General features: G+C 45.2%; 1 protein-coding gene and 1 long non-coding RNA gene across 2 annotated transcripts in view; one reads left to right on the top strand and one right to left on the bottom strand.

Moving 5' to 3' along the window:
- The window catches only part of Zdhhc8 (zinc finger DHHC-type containing 8), a 30,550-nt gene extending 11,681 nt beyond the window's left edge, over window positions 1-18,869 (top strand). Inside the window, exons 9-10 of the mRNA XM_080279825.1 lie at window positions 10,876-11,201; window positions 17,684-18,869. Of these exons, the coding sequence (XP_080135951.1) occupies window positions 10,876-11,201; window positions 17,684-18,869 (1,512 nt within the window). The remainder of the gene's footprint in view (window positions 1-10,875; window positions 11,202-17,683) is intronic.
- The window catches only part of LOC145409461 (uncharacterized), a 142,137-nt gene that overhangs the window by 89,307 nt on the left and 33,689 nt on the right, over window positions 1-19,141 (bottom strand). The gene's annotated exons all lie outside the window — the stretch shown is intronic.

A 19,141-nucleotide genomic window follows, 5' to 3' on the forward strand; every position in this document is an offset into this window, starting at 1 on the left:
ATTTTGTATTTAAACTTCATATTGACCTGTTACTATTGCTGCTATTATTACTACTACTACTGCTACAACAACTATGACTACTGCTTTCATTACTATTACTGCTACTTCTACTACTACTACTACTACTATTACTACTACTACCATCTTCATTTCTCATCCATAACAAGAGCTTAACACTAGAATATTATGCTAGTCATGAAGAAGTGCTATGGAAAGGATGTAGAGTTGTATAAGGCTTCTGAGCTGACAGTAGGTTAATGCTAGAATGATGCTAGTCACAAAGAAGTGCTGTGGAAAGGATGTAAAGTGTTGTTGTTGTCTGCCATTGGATTTTAATAAGAGTAAGGCTAGAATGTGATGCTAGTCACGAAGAAGTGCTAGGGAAGGAATGTAGAGCCATTGAAGTGATGTAGAGAGACTGACTAGGAGAGTGTATGTGAATGAGGGAGAAAGAAGAAAGGGGAGACCGAGGATGAGATGGAGGGATGGAGCGTGAGGGACTAACTAGGAGTGTGAGTGAGGTGGAAGGGGTGAGAGGGAGGGGGAGACTAAGGATGAGATGGAGGGATGGAGTGGAGAGGTATATGAGAGAGGGAGGTGTAGGTTGGGGGATGGGGAGTGAGAGACTGACTGGGAGAGCATGTGGATGAGAGGGAGGGGGAGATGGAGGGATGGAGTAGAGAGGTATATGAGAGAGGGGGGTGTATGCGGGGGGGAGGGCAGTGAAATGGCAGGGGACAGGGTAACATGGAGGCAATTTGTTTATGGCCACCCCTTATGGGATTATGGCGTCTGACAATAGATAGATAGGTAAATAGAAATAATAGATAGATAGCTACACATATCCTTAAAATCTATTAAATACTGTATATGTTAGTAATAAGGTCGGAAATCTAGATCAGCCAGGATAGACATACGACCCTAGAAAATAATGGAGTTTGATGCTGGTGTTAGAATGACAGAGGATCGGATCTGGTCTTAGAGATGAATTTCTGTGTTTATATTTCAGTCAGTTATTCTCCATGTGTAGAGGGAGGGGGAGGCCGAGGATGAGATGGATGGAGTGGAGAGGTGTATGAGAGAGGGGGGTATGAGCTGAGAGCAGGGCAGAGAAATGGTGGGGGACAGGGTGACATGGAGGCAATTTGTTTGTGGCCACCCCTTACGGGATTAAGGCGTCTGGCAATAGATAGATAGGTATAGCGTAGTCTCCCCAGCTAAATCTACACCAGGGCTAAATCACTGCTGGTCTGGTGTTAAGGTGGTATTGGTGTGGCTTGTCTGGTATTAAGATGGTGTTAGAATGGACTGGCCGGTTAACGTGTAAACTTTCTGGTATTATCATCTAGAATTGGTGTTATGCCTCTTGGTCTCCGTTTTCTGTGCTTATAGATCCGGTATTAAACTGTTATTAAAGCTGGTATGGAGTTGCTTGTCTCGTAAATTAACACCAGGAACTTTTAAAACACCACGGATCTGGTATTAAACTGGTATTTGAGGTGGTAGGGGGTTGCTTGTCTTTTAAATCCACACCAGGGACTTAAAAAACATCACATTCTGGTATTAAAGCTGATATGAAAGGTGGTATTGGCCTAAAAATCTTCACAGTTCTGGTATTAAACTGGTATTAAATTGGTATGGGTTGCTTGTCTCGTAAATCCACACCAGGAACTTAATTACATCACAGTTCTGGTATTAAAGCTGGCGTGGTTTGCCTTGTCTGTCTGAAATCCACACCAGGGACTTTTAAACATCACAGGTCTGGTATTAAACTGGTATTTGAGGTGGTATGGTTTGCCTGTCTCTTAAATCCACACCAGGGACTTTGTAAAACATCAGTTCTGTTATTAGACTAGTATTGAAGATGGTATTGGCTGTAACCCGTGGATTGCAAGCCATCTCAGGCTGGGAAGCGCTGTGTTGCGAGTTCAGGAATTTCTCAGGAAAGTTCCCCTACGCTAACTTAAACATGGCACTATGCAGAGACGGAGGGAGTCCCCCCCCCCCAACAAGATGCTGCCCCGGATATTTATCTTCCTTTATAACAAACAAAAGCTAAAAATATTTTCTTTTTGCACACTATGGGGTGTGGAGAAAATAGGTACAGTGGAGTTGCCTAATCCGCAGCAATTAGAGACTGGTACCCACCCACGGTTTAGGAAATTCGCGGTTTATATAGTTAAGAACCAATGGGAAAAAAGAATATTTTGTCTGGACCCTCTTGGAACCCCCCTGCAGCACCGTACCCACACCTAACTAGCCAACAGCAAACACAGACAATCATAGAAGTATTCAGTGTATGTATTTAATGGAAATAAACTATAATTAAGTGGAAATAAGCAATAATAAAGGGGCCTCACCGGACCCCGATGGACAAAAATGCTTAAGTGGCCCATCAACAGGAATGTTCTCCCTGGCCTGCCTCAGCACAAACATAGCCAGGCAGCGTTCAGCCCATATTAATGCCTCGTCTCGGGAGCGAACCTGTCCATCAATTGCTTCAGTCCCATAGGCCTTGACACACTTCAAAATGTTTGCCTTGTTCTTGTAAATGGTGCCAATTGTTGACTTGTTCAGAATGTACTCGCTGGCCAAGTGTGCAAATTTCTCTCCTTCTCCACCAGACGAATAACATCCAAACGCTGCTGATAACTGAGGAGTTTTTTATTTTTTTTTTCCCCTCCCCCAGCTGGGTTGAACATCGCCTTGGGGGGTTGGGGCCATCCATAACAGAGCCCAGGGAGAGGCAACCCTGACAAAAAGCAAGGCCAGGTAGCTCAGGCCTCACGGGGGAACACACATAGTTGGCAGGACAGGAGGTAAACAGAACATGGCGGCTCTATCACGCTTGCTACCAGGGCCGGGCTGTGATTGGCTGCTGGGTGTAGGTGGTCTGTGATTGGCTGTTGGGGGGTCTAGGTGGTCTGTGATTGGCCAGCAGCTGCGGAATACATCATGGCTGCCCAAATATAAATCTCGGAAATGACCCACTTTGGAAACTGGAAACCACGTTTTTTTTTTTAGTTTTTTCCGCGGAATAAAAAAAATAGGGACTGGCAGAGTACCGCGGGTTACGGATACGCGAATTAGGCGAATCCACTGTAATTGCGCAATCAACGGATAAAAGCTTCACAGTTCTGGTATTAAAGGTGGTATGGATTGCCTGTCTCGTAAATTCACCGTAGATTCTTCAAGACATCACAGTTCTGGTATTAAAGCTGGTATGAAGGTGGTATGGGTTGCCTGTCTCGTAAATCAACACCAGGGAGTATTAAAACACTACAGATCTGGTACTAAACTGGTATTAGAGGTGGTATGAGGGTTGCTTGTCGACAAATAACGGTCAGTCTGCCTGTGTGGTATTTTTAAAAGGATGGGTTTGGTTTGGTTGACTCTTGCAGATGGTGGCAGTCCCCTCTCCACTACCACACCACCACAGCCACCACCACAGCAACAGTCGGTGGATCCAAACCACTGTATAGCCACCTGTTCCCTTTGTGTTCCACCCCCCCCTACCACCACCACAACTACCACCACTACCACCGCTGCCCTACTTCTCCTCCCTTCAGGTGAGTTACTGAAAATGCTCACCTACACCTCAAACACATCCTGTCTATCTATCTGTCTGCCTACCTACCTACCTTCTATCTGTGTGTCTGTCTGTCTATCTGTCTGCCCAGCTCACCTGCACCTCAAACTCTCTCTCTCTCTCTCTCTCTCTCCAAATGCCCTAATCCTAAACATATTGCCTGTCACCCTGTCCTTTGCCATCACACACACACACACACACACACACACACACACATACATTACCTTTTTTACTACCCTGTACACACACACACACACACACACACACACACACACACACACACACACACACACACATTACCTTTTTTACTACCCTGTACACACACACACACACACACACACACACACACACACTACCTTTTTTACTACCCTGTACACACACACACACACACACACATTACCTTTTTTACTACCCTGTACACACACACACACATTACCTTTTTTACTACCCTGTATACACACACACACACACACACACACACACACACCTAATTATATGAACATGTGGTGGTGGCTAAGTGGTAAGGGAGAAGGTCTGGTGTCCCTAGAACTCTGAGATCATTCCCCGACTGAGACAGGGACAAGTTTAATATGAAATACGCTAAGACAGACTTCACTGATCTGGATTATAATTGGTGTAGACAGTCGGTATTAGTGCCAAATTAGTGACATGTAAAAATATCCCCTTCCATCACCCTAGTATTCAATATAGACGGTCGGTATTGGTGCCATGTGGAGAAGATGGAGAGAGAAAGAGACTGACAAGGAGAGTGTGTGTGAGTGAGTCGGAGGGGGGGAGAGGGAGGCCAAGGATGAGATGGAGGGATGGAGTGGAGAGGTATATGAGAGAGGGGGGTGTGAGCTGGGAGCAGGGCAGTGAAATGGCGGGGGACAGGGTGACATGGAGGCAATTTGTTTGTGGCCACCCATTACTGGATAAGCTTTAGGAAATGGGCATAAAAAATCTCTCTCTCTCTCTCTCTCTCTCTCTCTCTCTCTCTCTCTCAAAAGATTTATTATATTTTCTCTCCATTCCCTCTCGATTTCTGTCCGTCTTCCCTCCAGTTCGCTCCATTTTCTCTTCATTTCCCTCCATTTCTCTCCATTTTCCCTCCATCCTCTCTAATTCTCCTCCATTTTCCCTCCATTTCTCTCCATTTTCCCCCCATCTTCTCCATTTCCTCCTTCATTTCTCTCCATCTTATCCATTTTCCTCCTCCATTTCCCTCCATTCTCTCCATCTTCCCTCCATTTCTCTCCGTTCTCTCCATTTTCTCTCCGTTCTCTCCATTTTCCCTCCATTTCTCTCCATTTTCCCTCCATTTTTCTCCATCCCCTCCATTTCCTCCTCCATTTCTTTCCATCTTGTCCATTTTACTTCCTCCATTTCCCTCCATCATCTCCATTTTCTCTCCATCCTTTCCTCTTCTCTCCATCCTCTCCATTTCCTTTCCAGTCTCTTGATTTGTCTCCATTTCCCTCCATCCTTTGTATTTTCCCTCCATCCCCTCTGTTTCCTCCTCCATTTCCCTCCATCCTCTCCATTTTCCCTCCATCCTTTCCTCTTCTCTCCATCCTCTCCATTTCCTTTCCAGTCTCTTGATTTGTCTCCATTTTCCTCCTCCATTTCCCTCCATTCCCTCCGTTTCCTCCTCCATTTCCCTCCATCCCCTCCGTTTCCTCCTCCATTTCCCTCCATCCTCTCCATTTTCCCTCCATCCTTTCCTCTTCTCTCCATCCCCTCCATTTCCTCCTCCATTTTTCCTCCATCCCCTCCATTTTTAATTTTTCTGTTTCTGTTAGTATAGATTTTTATATGTCCCGCCATTTCTTTTAGTTTGAATTATTATTATTACGATTCTTACAATTATTTCTATAACTATTTTTACGTTTATATTTACGATTAATTTTAGTTACTTTTACAATTATTTATACGATTATATTTACAATTATTTTTACAGTTATTTATACGATTATTTTTAGTTTCTTTATAATTATTCTTACAATTATTTTTACGATTATTCTTACAATTATTTTTACGATTATTCTTACAATTATTTTTACAATTATTTTTGCAATTATTTTTACGATTATTTTTTACAATTATTTTTACGGTTATTTTTTACAATTATTTTTACGATTATTTTTTGCAATTATTTTTACGATTATTCTTACAATTATTTTTACAATTATTTTTACAGATATTTTTACGATTATTCTTACAATTATTTTTACGGTTATTTTTTGCAATTATTTTTACGATTATTTTTTCAATTACAGTACACCCTCTATACCGAACTCTCCTTTGTGAATTTTGGTTTTAACGACCTTGAGGTGGCCGAACGTTTGTTGGATTTTTGTTTGGTAAAAAAAACGGATGCGCGGGAAACACCGACCCCACACACACACACACACACACACACACACACACACACACACACACACACACACACACACACACACACACTTCCTCTATCCACTCACCAATCTCTCTCTCTCTCTCTCTCTCTCTCTCTCTCTCTCTCTCACACACACACACACACACACACACACACACACTTCCTCTATCCACTCACCAATCTCTCTCTCTCTCTCTCTCTCACACACACACACACACACACACACACACACACACACACACACACACACTTCCTCTATCCACTCACCAATCTCTCTCTCTCTCTCTCTCTCTCTCTCTCTCTCTCTCTCTCACACACACACACACACACACACACACACACACACACACACTTCCTCTATCCACTCACCAATCTCTCTCTCTCTCTTTTTTTCTCTCTCTCTCTCTTTCTCTCTCTCACACACACACACACACACACACACACACACACACACACACACACACACACCGCATCAGTCTTTGGGTGACATGAGAGTATCCACAAATAAAACATTGATTGAGAATAAGAGCCATTTAGAACTGGCTGTATGTTCCTGTGTACGACTGTATGGCCAAACGACCCTCTGTATTTAACGATCTTGTTTGGTAAAAGCCACGACGCCTGGGAAATTACTAGCATGGAGAGGGAGAGACTAATGAGGAGAGTGTATGTGAGTGAGGTGCAGGATGGGAGAGGGAGGGGGAAGCCAAGGATGAAATGGAGGAATGAAGAGGTATATGAGAGAGGGGGGTGTGAGCTGGGAGCAGGACAGTGAAATGGCAGGGGGACAGGTTGACATGGAGGTGATTTGTTTGTGGCCACCCCTTACAGGATTACTGGCAATAGATAGAGAATAGCGTAGGGTTCGGCCATAACAAACCCTCGGCTTTGATGTCAGTGGTCTGGTACCAATTCGTTCGCCGTATCAAGGGTGTCCTGTACATTGACAATTTTTTACTGTTATATTTAATGATTTTTTATTATTATTATTATTGCTACTGTTATTATTATTATTATTATTATTATTATTAACAAATTTATCTTTTTACATTAGGTTACAGAAAATAATATGAATTTCTTATCATTATTTTTCTTTTCTGTTGCTCTTTCTTATGTTAATTTTCAAAGATAATTTTTTCCTAAGCATGTATCAATAGTCAGCTTCTCTCCATGCCTCTTGCTAACAGCGCTATACCCTGGGATGCAGGCTAATTAATGCTTAGATAACGGTAATAGAAGATGGAATAGGCTAGCCTCCGCATATATTGCTAACAGCGCTGTTGATGGCATGCAGGCTAAAAATTTTGTGGCATGCCTAGATTTCGTAGCTTATTTCACATCCCATAGCACTTCTTCATGACTAGCATGATATTCTAGTGTTCATTTTATAAGTTAGTGGCAGAAAAAGGCAATGCTACAGCTCTACATCCCTGCCATAGCACTTCTTCGTGACAGGCATCATTGGCATTAATCTCGCTACAACTCAGCGTTTAAGATGGAGAGACGGAGCGGTAGGATGAGGTTTGAGTGTAATCTGTTGAACGAGTTGGTAAGGAAGAGGTGTAAAGAATCTCCTCCACCTCATTGACATGTAGTAAGAAGTGTACTATATTTAAGTGGCTTGAAAGGTGACAAAAGTGTAATCTGTTGAATTAATTCCCAAGGAAAATGTGATAAGAAACTGTACTCTATTTCTGTGGCATCGGATATAAACACATACTTACCCAACAGGTGGTTGCCGGCCCCTGCCCCACCATGCAGCCCCCTCCATCTTGTAGTCATAATTACCACTACTTCACTATTAATGACGTAGAATCCTGCCAGCCTCTCGAACGATACTAGAACGACCAAGAGTGTCTTAACGATTGTAGAGTCCTGTCTGCCTTTTGAACAGTGCAGTAAGCTCTCAATTATCCAGCGTAATTCAGCCAAGTCTCACGCCAGTTAACCGTACACGCCGGGGGTTTCCGATGATGCACACTCCTCCCTACGGGGGATATCCGTAACAGAAAAAATACCCTTACTTCTAACCCTAATATTTGCCTAGCTATAACAGCTGGAGAAAAAATTAAAGACACATGAGACTTACCAACTCTTGCTCTTTCAAGTGAAAGTATCGCCACGTCTCCAGGTGGTCCCGTCGATGAGTAAGGATAAGTTAAAGTTCAAAGGGTGGCGGGAACACGCTTGTGGTTATACACGTCAACCGGTGTTGCACCACGCCCAGAATTGTGATGTTTATACACGTCAGCCAGTGGTTAGGGGTTAAAATGCCGGATATTGCACAGTACCCCCATCAGCGTTGAGCTGGATATTGCGTTGCTCTCCGTCTTGATCCTTGATCCTAAAAACTTTCCCGTGAGTAAAAGTTAAAATTAATTATAAAATACATTAAAGTAATGGTCTGTCTGTCTGTCTATTGTCAGACGCCTTAATCCTGTAAGGGGTGGCCACAAACAAATCGCCTCCATGTCGCCTTGTTCCCCGCCATTTCACTGCCCTGCTCCCAGCTCACACCTCCCTCTCTGATGTAATGATACGATACAGTAATACAGCGCTGGTTGGCTACCGTTTACAGCCGTTTGATACACCTCGGCACCAGATACAGGCATACCCCGGTTTAACAGTCTAATTGGTTAGGTAAAACCCCATCGTTAGGCGGGGTATGGTGCAATTTCTACCCTCATCATTAACCCGGGGTATCGTATATCGAGGTATTACTGTATTGCATAGAACTTCTGGTTATTGCGTTGGGCCGAATATTGCGACATCGGATAATTGAGAGTTTACTAAAACGAGTGACAGTGACCTTGAACGACGTAGAATCACCAGCCTTTTGAACTGTACTAGAATCATTGGCCGTATCATGAGGAATCGTAAAACCACATATTAGAGTCATGAGGAATAATTTTGATGTAGGAAACCAGCCTATCAAGCCCCCAGCTTACCATCCACTCATCGGGTTGATCAGTACATCAGTAGTGTTGTTAAGGATGTAGAGTTGTGATTTTGGAGTCTTAATCCTGTAAGGGGTGGCCACAAACAAATCTCCTCCATGTCGCCCTGTCCCCTGCCATTTCACTGCCCTCCCCCCAACTTACAGCCCCCTTTCTTGTATACCTCTCTACTCCATCCCTCCATCTCATCCTCAGTCTCCTCCAGCCTCTCCCTCCCTCCATCTCATTCACATACACTCTCCTAGTTAGTCTCACTCTCCATGTCCGCCAACCTACACCCCCGTCTCCCATATACCTCTCTGCTCCATTCCCCTATCTCATCCTCAGTCTATCCCTGCCTCTCCCCCCTGCACCTCACTCATATCCACTCCTAGTTAGTATCTCACTCTCCATTTCTCAGATTAATAAAACTGCCAGGAAGTAGCAAGAGTAAAGCCATGAAGTTTTTAAAATCCAACCTAACCCAGGGAACGGATTGAAATTGGAACACGAGATGTGTTCCTATTGTTCGTATCGTTTATAAAGGCTCCAACGTGCTTGCCTGCGTCGGCCTTGGTCACCTAATGGCAGCTTTCCCCTCTGCTCGATCTCTGGCTGCCCCCTTGTTTGGTACCTTATCCCTGAGGTCACACTCTGTGACCTCATCCCAGGTCTTTTTCAGTCTCTCTCACAACCCTACCCCCAACATTCACACCTCTCACCCTCCACACCCAGTTGTCATCCCCCATCCTCTCCACATGCCCAAACCATCTCAATCTACCCCTCTTCATCACAACACCAATACACTCCAGTCCCATCCTTCCTGTCAGTATGCTTATTTGGTTGAGTTCCCTGCCTAAGAGTGTTGCACAAGGGTAGCTACCATGCTTTTGTCCCCACACCACTCCCATGGGCAGTTCAAGCCATCTGCCTTCTGCTTCCATGTGTAATCAGTAACCCCGTGCAATCTCGTTTGTGCGGAACTTCCCCTAACACCTCTTCCTGAGTAATTTATTTTGCTTATTACATCTAGCCGTCCTCTTTTGTGTTACTTAAATTAGCTTATTACACCATGCTTTCCTGTGCTGCTTAAATCATTCTAATTTCACCATACTCTGCATAAATAACATGCAAAACGATATTAACCAGCCATATCCAAAAATAAATCATTGAGGAAGAGGTGTTAGGGAGCTTTCTTAACCAACCCGAATACATGCCTTTGAGTACATGTAACAGCAGCTGTACATGTAATATTAGTGTCTAGGAGCAGCAGTACAAATAATATCCCATAAGTAGTACAGGTTCATAGTGACCTCGTACTATCTCCCCGGTGCGGAGCTTGTGGTTGAAGGTGGGAGTGGTGGTAGGGCCTTCTCGTCAATGTCTGTGAGTTGCCGGGGCACAAATGGCTGGGATGTCAGTCAGCATTCCAAGCCGATAAATTCCCCATGCCCTGAAAGCTTGTAAAAACCCTCGTATTCTCTCCCCAGTGTGTAGCGTATGAAGAGTAGTGGTGTAGTGGTGGCAGGGCATCTTTGAGTATATTCAGTTGGCAATTTTAGTGTATAATGCAGCATAAGTCGTGGGAGTCCTTGTAGTGCAGGCTTGTGGTGACCTCGTACTCTCTCCCCAGTGCGGAGCCTAGGGTGGTAGTGGTAGGGCATTGTCGTCTGTGGCTGTGGGTAGTAAGGATGATGCGTTGGGCAGTGCCACAAGGGTAGGGTACAATCGGGTACAGTTCAACACCCTCCTGCTCCCTTGAAGCTTGTAATAACGCTCGTATTATCTCCCCAGTGTGTAGCGTGTTGAGAACGGTGATAATGGAACGTCACCAAGTACACACATCAAGAACCATCTGTACACATGTAATTTAAGTAGTGTATATGTAGTGTAGGTAGTACATATGTAGCGCAGGCTTGTAGTAACCTTGGTCCTCTCTCCCCCGTGCGTAGCTTGTTGAGGGTGGTGGTGGAGGGGCATCGTCATCGGTGGCTGTGGGTAGTGGGGGGGGCACTGTGAGCAGCGAGTGCCATGAGGACGGGGGCCAGCCACCTCCAGGCATGAGTCAGAGCCAGGACTGTGAGCCAACACCCCCTCTCCCTCGACACCCTTCCAAGACTAACTTCTTCCAGCCTGATGCCCCACCTACGCACCACCACCCAGCCTTCCACCACCACCATCACCACCATCACCATACCTACGTCGACTCACCACGCAAGGTCACCACAGGACAGCAGGTTACGAGGCCACCGCGATCACCACACTCCACACGACCAAGGTTAGTTGTGTCACCATCCAGTTGAATCATCACTGCCACCTAAATCACCACTTACCACTCACTTACACCAATGGACAGGAAACTCGTATTATTTCTCTGCCTTGTTATGTTCTTCCTTTGCTTTTTTGATGTTCCTTGTCCTCAATAATTTGCCAAAAAAAAATATATATATATGCTTGTTGAAGTTACGTTCTTACCCACAAAGCAATATGTTAGTGTTATGTCATCATTTTATTATTATTATTATTACAGTAAGACCTCACTATAACGGACTAAGTGGGGTCCAGGCCATTCCGAAAAAAGTGAAATTCCGATAAAAGCGACATTCGGACTTTTTCCGATATATCGGACATTAGTCCAGATCGCACCAAAAGTTTTTAAACTGTTTTCTCTACCATTGCAGTACTGTACTGTGTTATATATTCACTACAATAATCCAGTGGTATAATATATATAATAATACTGTATTGTACACTGATAAACATGTCTTTTATTTACCTTATTGTGGTGAACACAGCTGAAGTGGTCAGGCAGTCCGCACTGCTTCTGGCCTGATTGGACTTTTTCCGATATGTGGGAATTTAGTCCGGTAGCTCCTCGAGTCCAATAAAAGCGAATTCTGGTCTATTGAAGTCCATTATATCGAGGTTTTGCTGTATTATTATTATTATTATTTCTACAACAACAACAACAACAACCACTACTGCTACTACTTACTTACTTACTACTACTACTACTACTACTACTACTACTACTACTACTACTACTACTATTTCCCTGATGTATGTATATAATTTTCCATTCCTATTTAGAAGGCCAAACAACACATTTCCACCTTCCAGTTAACTATACAATGAATCACAAGCAACTTTGAGTGAAGGATGGGTTGGAAGAATGGCTAAATGTAGCAGTGTTTAGCTGGCACTATAGTCTGTTTGCATGACCTGTGCAGCTGAGATGTATGGAGCAAGTAGGGTGTGTTTGATACGTGACTGCTGATTGGCCGCTGATCATGTCATTGAAGTAAATGCAGGCATATATTGTTGTGCAACACGCATACGTAGATGTACACCTTGAGTGGATATTACAGTGCAACGTGGACGTGGGTGTACACTGTGGGTGGATGCAGTACAACATGCGGATCTGGGCGTACATCGTGGTTGGATAATTTACTTCAAACATCACTCATTGTTTGATAAAGCTTTATCAACTTCCATTTTCTTGATGATGGTAAACTTTTAAAGCTAATTTTGCCCTCTTTAGCTTTGGAAATTATTCTATATTTAGACTGGCTGCTTATATTGCAGGCAGTTAAAGATATAAATATATAGTGTTAAAATAAGAAGAGCTGTAGATATTCACTATCGGCGGCCAATCAGCAGCTGCAATACAAACACCTTACTCGCCCCATACATCTCAGCTGCACAGGTCAATCAAATAAGGTATAGCTAATATCCTGCTGAAGAGGGTGCTGTAATTCTTTCACCTAAACATGGCTTAATTTCCATCCATTACTCTTATTCCACATTAAAAAGAGTAAGGAAAAAGAGGAGAAAGAGTATAGTTCTAGTTCGTCTGTACAAAAAGAGGTGATGAAGCTGTGAAATACTCAAAATCATGCTAGTTTTTTATAAATTTCAGTCATTCTGTCTATCTATAGCCAGACGCCATAATCCAGCAAGGGGTGGCCGTTTATCTTTGAGTTAGTTGTTGTATGTCGATCTGTCTTTTTATAGTCAGACGCCATAATCCCATAGGAGGTGGCCATTTGTCTTTGAGTTAGTCGTTTTATGTCTGTCTATCTGTCTGTAGCCAGATGCCATTATCCATTAAGGGGTGGCCGTTTGTCTTTGAGTTAGTTGTGTTACGGGGAGGGTCACTAACCCTCCATCAACCCACTTGTTGACACGTAGGGAACGTGTATGGGTTGGTTATATGGTAACAACCCAGTGGTGTAAATGGTTTCCTGGCTTACAGGAAACCATTAGGCTTGTCACTCAATATAAAGCCACCTGAAAAGAAAAGAAGAGTAATAAAAAGTGACAGGAAAGATGGGAGAAATAGGAAAAGAGGAGGACAGATCCAGAAAAAGAATGATAAAGGTGAAGGAAGAAGTAGGCAGCGCTACATCAAGTGAGTGGATACACTCCTTATGGGGCAGCACAGGATTAGATGATGATGATGATAGGGTGTTGAAAAAACATATGACAGGGTGGATAGACAAGGATTATGGAAAGTGTTAAGAATATATGGAGGAGATGGGAAGTTGTTGAATGCTGTGAAGAGTATGTATGAGGGTGCTAAGGCTGCAGTGCGTGTGGATAGTGAACTGAGTGAATTTTTCTGTTTGAAGGTTGGATTGAAACAGGGATGTGTCATGTCTCCATGGTTGTTCAATCTGTACATGGATGGGGTAATAAAAGAGATACAAGGTAGGGTAGTGGATGTTGGAGTGGCCCTGGTGAGAGAGGGCAGTGTTTGGAAACTCCCTGTACTGTTGTTTGCAGATGATACTGTGTTGTTGAGTGAAGACGAAGGGGAGCTGCAAGGCTTGGTGGATGAGTTTGGGAGAGTGTGTAAGAAACGGAATCTAAAGGTGAATGTAGGGAAGGGTAAAGTTTTGTTCTTTGAGAGAAATGAAGTCAGTGAATGTACAGTGAGGCTGGATGAGGAGGAAATGGAAAATGTAAGTGCGTTTAAGTACTTGGGTAGTGTGATGAGTAAAGATGGAAGTTTAGAGGGTGAAGTGCTTGACAGGGTAGAACAAGGAAGAAAGATTGTTGGTTCCTTGAAAGCAGTGATAAGAAACAGGGAAGTGAGCATGGAAGTGAAAAAGTCACTACCTGACTATTGTGATAACAACTCTAACATATGGAAGTGAAGCTTGGACGTTGTTGGAAGGACACAAGTCAAGTTACTGTATTTGAGAGGAGCCTGTGGAGTCAAATGGAGAGACGCTGATAAATGAGGAAGTGAAGGAGCGTTGTGGTGTGGATGTGGATGTGGTAGAAAGCATGAGGAGAAACACACTGGGGTGGTTTGGCCATGTGAAGAGGATGGATAGTGAGAGACTGATGAGGAGAGTGTATATGAGTGAGGTGGAGGGAGGGGGAGGCCAAGGATGAGATGGAAGGATGGAGTGGAGAGGTATATGAGAGAGGGAGTGTGAGCTGGGAGCAGGGCAGTGAAATGACGTTGGACAGGGCGACATGGAGGCGATTTGTTTGTGGCCACTCCTTATGGGATTAAGGCGTCTGGCAATAAATAGGGTGTTGAAATGTAATCATGTGCAAAATGTAATAGGTTGTGCATATATAGTACCAGTGTAACAATAGGATGTACATAGGAAGTGTAATGATAAGTTGTACATAAGTAATAATAATGTGAACAGTTTGTGATAGGGTGCACATATGTAATCGTGTACAATTTGTGATAGGTTGTACATGTGTAATAACGAGCTATGTGCCATCCTGTACACATATGGTAACACGTGTACATAATGTGCTAAGTCGTATATCTGTAGTAACGTCTGTGTGTAATGTCTTGCTTGCATTAGGATAAAAGCGCTTCCTTGGAATAATCCCTGCCCCACCATTACAAGAAAAGCACCTTTCAATTATCACAGGTCAGTTCCACATCGTTTAGCCCCCAATTAACCACCAACGCATCATTTAACGACCTCAAAGGACCTCGTACCAGTCCACGCCTAGCCATAAATGCGTGGTACAGTTGCACGAGCATACGATTTCTTTGTACACTCAAACCTCGATTTAAGGGACCTCTAGTTAAGGGATTTTGGATTTAAGGGACTCCATATTCTACATGACAAACAGACAAGACCATTCAAAAGTGATATGTAATGTCTGGGTTATACACATTAATATGTTTCTTTATACAGTACCCATAAAATAATATTCATAATCATATAAGTAAGATAAGTGAAACAATCATTGCATTTCATAATAAGACTGTCTTTATATGTGGTAAAACAATGAACATTTTCAAGTAAGGGACATTGTCAAGTAAGGGACATTGTCAAGTAAGGGACATTGTAAAGTAAGGGACATTGTAAAGTAAGGGACATTGTCAAGTAAGGGACAAGTTGAATCCCCACTAGTCCCCTAAATCGAGGTTTGAGTGTATTCGTCCATGTTGTATCGTTTATAAAGGCTCCAACTTGCCTGTCTATCGATCTTGGTCACCTAATGGCGGTTCTCCACGCTGCTCGATCTCTGGCAGCCTCCCTTTTAACCATGTGCTCAGTACACTTGCTCCAACATGTAAATCATTTGCATTGTTTATGGAGACTCCAACGTACTTGCTTCTGTCAGTCTTGGTCACCATTTGCAGCTCTCCATACTGCTCAGTCTCTGGCAGCCTTGCATCTGTCAGCCTTAGTCACCTAATGGTAGCTCTCCATGCTGCTTGATCTCTGGCAGCCTCCAGTAAAATGAAAGATTGAGCAGTGTGGAGAGGGTGGAGGATGACAGTTGGATATGGAGGAGGTGTGAATAAGGAGGATAGGGTTGTGAGAGGCAGACCAAAAAAGACATGGGATGAGGTCATTGAGTGTGACCTCAGGGATATGGGATTGAATAGGAAGGCTGCCAGAGATCAAGCAGTGTGAGAGTTGCCTTTTGACCCCAAGATAAGGCACTGAATAGGGAGGCTGCCAGAGATTGAGCAGTGTGGGGAGCTGCCATTAGGTGACCAAGGGCGATGGATGCAAGCGTGTTGGAGTCTTTATAAACGATACGAGTAGAAGCATCATAAGAACGTAATCCAGAATAATAATCGTAGCGTCTATTGGTACCGGATCCTTTGAGCCGATAAATGGAAGATTAAATTCCACAGATAGCATTTGATCTGCTTAATTCTTACTCTAAATTGATCCAAAAATCTACAAACTGGAAATTAGAGCTTGCTTTCCTTATCTCTTTAGTGAAATGTGATAGAAAGCATTAGGAGAAATATATTGAGGTGGTTTGGCCCTGTGGAGTGGATGGAGAGTGAGAGACTAACTAGGAGAGTGTGTGAGAGTGAGGTGGAGGGGGAGACCAAGGATTAGATGGAGGGATGGAATGGAGAGGGGGTTGTAAGTTGGGGGGATGGAGAGAGAAACTAACTAGGAGAGTGTATATGAATGAGGTGTGGGGAGAAGGAGGGGTAGAGCAAGGAGTAGAGGAATGGAGTGGAGAGGTATATGATAGAGAGGGGGTGTAAGTTGGGGGGATGGAGAGAGAAATTAACAAGGAGAGTATATGTGAGTGAGGTGAAAGGGGGGAGAGGGAGGGGGAGAATGAGGATGAGATGGAGGGATGGAGTGGAGAGGTATATGAGAGAGGGGGGTGTGAGCTGGGAGCAGGGCAGTGAAATGGCAGGGGACAGGGCGACATGGAGGCGATTAGTTTATGGCCACCCCTTACAGGATTAAGGCGTCTGGCAATAGATAGATAGATAGATTGAGAGGTAGATTAATGGATGGAGTGATAGATACGGTAGATAGATAGAGCTCCCAGTTCCCAGAAAGGGGATGGTGGAATACAGGAGAGGGCTGGTAGGGATTTGTGTATAACCAGGCTGCTCCATCACCACAGTGCCGCCACACGAAGGCCCCTGCACGCCACCCACTCGATTGAATGTCTCGAATTCTTCATTATTAAGGTGGTGGATGAATAGATGCTGTTTTTTGCTTAAAGTTGCTTGTTATTCATTGTATAGGTGTTGTGGAGAAGTGTGTGTGTGTGTGCGTGTGTGTGTATGTGTGCCTGTCTCTGTCTCTCTCTCTCTCTCTCTCTCTCATTTAAGATAGCATTTTACATTCATACTTGATAGACTTACGGGTTTTATTATTATCCATCCATCCATCATCCAACCCTGTGTTGCCCCATGAGGAGCGTAGGAGGCCGGGGCTAGGCAAGTTGGTGCTGACATTTAAGATGAGAGTGACCAGCCTCACTCATCCCTGAGTGGCATTATGTGGGCAATAAACCCCAACCACCCCTTGGATATAAACCTTCACCGGCTCAATCCGATTGAAGCGCCTTAATTACCCACTAAACCACCAGGCGCCATAATTTGGTGTTATGGTTACCACCCAGCATAGTAAATGGTTTCCTGGTGTACAGGAAACCATTTGGCTTGTCACTCAGTGTAGAGTCACCCACAGGCAGAAGGAAGAGGAAAGAATGAAGGAAAGAAAGACAGAAGAAGAAGGAGGGAAAGAAGGAAGGAAGAGAGGAAAGGGCAGGCTCATCATCATCACCATCATACCACACCACACCATCCTCTCACACCGCACCGCACCACACCACACCACACCATCCTCTCACACCGCACCGCACCACACCACACCATTGAACATATCCATTGCCTTTTTATCACCACAAAATACATTCTATCCTTATTTACCCTCACGTCTAAATCACACTGTATGTTGTAAATGTTATTGTGTTGACGTAATGTTGTTTTTTTCATTGCAGAGGTCTGGAAGGTCGTTCTCGGTCAACCACCCCTGACCCACTTTCCCCGGAGCGCCCCCTACAAACCTCGCCTCCTGTGGGCAGTGCGGGGCGTGTTGGGGGCGGGAGTGGGGGTGGTGGAGGGGGTGGGGGTGGGGGGTCAAGTCCCAGTGGGGGCCAGGTATATCAGGGGGTGCCAGGCTCCCCCACGCTCCACCACCGCATGAAGCAGCTCGGGGGTGTTCCCACCCCACTTGCCGTGTCCTCCCCCCTCCGCCGCTCCAACCCCTCCACCCCCACCCAGCCACGTCGCCCGGACTTCATCGGGATAAGCGGGGACACAAGCCGGGGTCCCCCACAGTACTACCCGCAGTTTTCCTACGAACCCCCCCACACCCACGCCAACGGGTCGCCGCAGCGGCGGTACATGTCCGAGTCGGAGTTGATGCGGCAGCCGGAGCCGGGCCAGTACCCGCGCACCACCACCATGTTTGACAACATACAGGAACTGGCCGGTTCACCGCAGCACGGCCAGTACACGTGGCGGGACCAGTCCCCCCAGTACTGCCAGGGTGGCCCGGCGGACCCCAGCGTGGTGTTCCAGCCGTGTGCGTCCCAGGAGTACCGGTCCAACCCCACCAGCCCCACCCAGACCTGCCCCTCATCCCACTACTACCACCCCATCCACCACCCACAAGTGGCCGGCATCCACGGCACCCACTACCCACCCTCGCATCAGGCGCCATTCACTCACCACATGGGGCACCAGACCCACCAGGCCTACCCCACACCGCAGCAGGTGCCCGTCGGCCGACGCAACTCCGGGCCCAGCTACGTGGGGCCCCAGTCCCCCCAGATCAGGAGGAAAAACTACGGCGGGGGGCTCGTGACCCCCCCAACACCCACCGAGGGCAGCCGGCCCTCACCGGGGCAAAAACGGCCAGTGTCGTTCGTGAGGTCGCTGGACATGGACAGCATAGAAATGTCGTCCAGGGGTCCACTAGGGCCGCACCATCAGGGCGGATTGGTGGTGGGGCCGCACGACGGCCACCACGCAGTGATCCACGCCCAGAGGGGGCCACACCCGGCCACTCACTCGGCCACACTCAGCCCCACACACACCCCAAAACCCGACCATCGCTTGGCCACCCCACAGGACATAGATTGCCGTTCATCCTATGATATGAACTACGAGATCAGTGTGTGAGGGGCACAGGCAGCCAGTGAGGGTTTTTATGTACAGTATGGTGTGTGACTGAGATGAGGAGGAGGAGTGTAATAATGATGATTGTGACATTGATGATGGTAATGATGATGATGATGATGGTGAAATGTGACTACTATGATTGTGATTATAATGATAGTGAAGAGGAGAATGAGTGACTATGATAATGACGATGATGATGCTGGTGGCGGCTATTATTATTATTTTTTTTAGTGCCAAGCAGAGACCCACGAGTGAAAAAAAACATTGACTTT

The sequence above is a fragment of the Coenobita brevimanus genome, chromosome 9 (genome assembly GCF_032717465.1).
Source record: "Coenobita brevimanus isolate Jiangsu-jjx chromosome 9, ASM3271746v2, whole genome shotgun sequence".
NCBI lineage: Eukaryota > Metazoa > Arthropoda > Malacostraca > Decapoda > Coenobitidae > Coenobita > Coenobita brevimanus.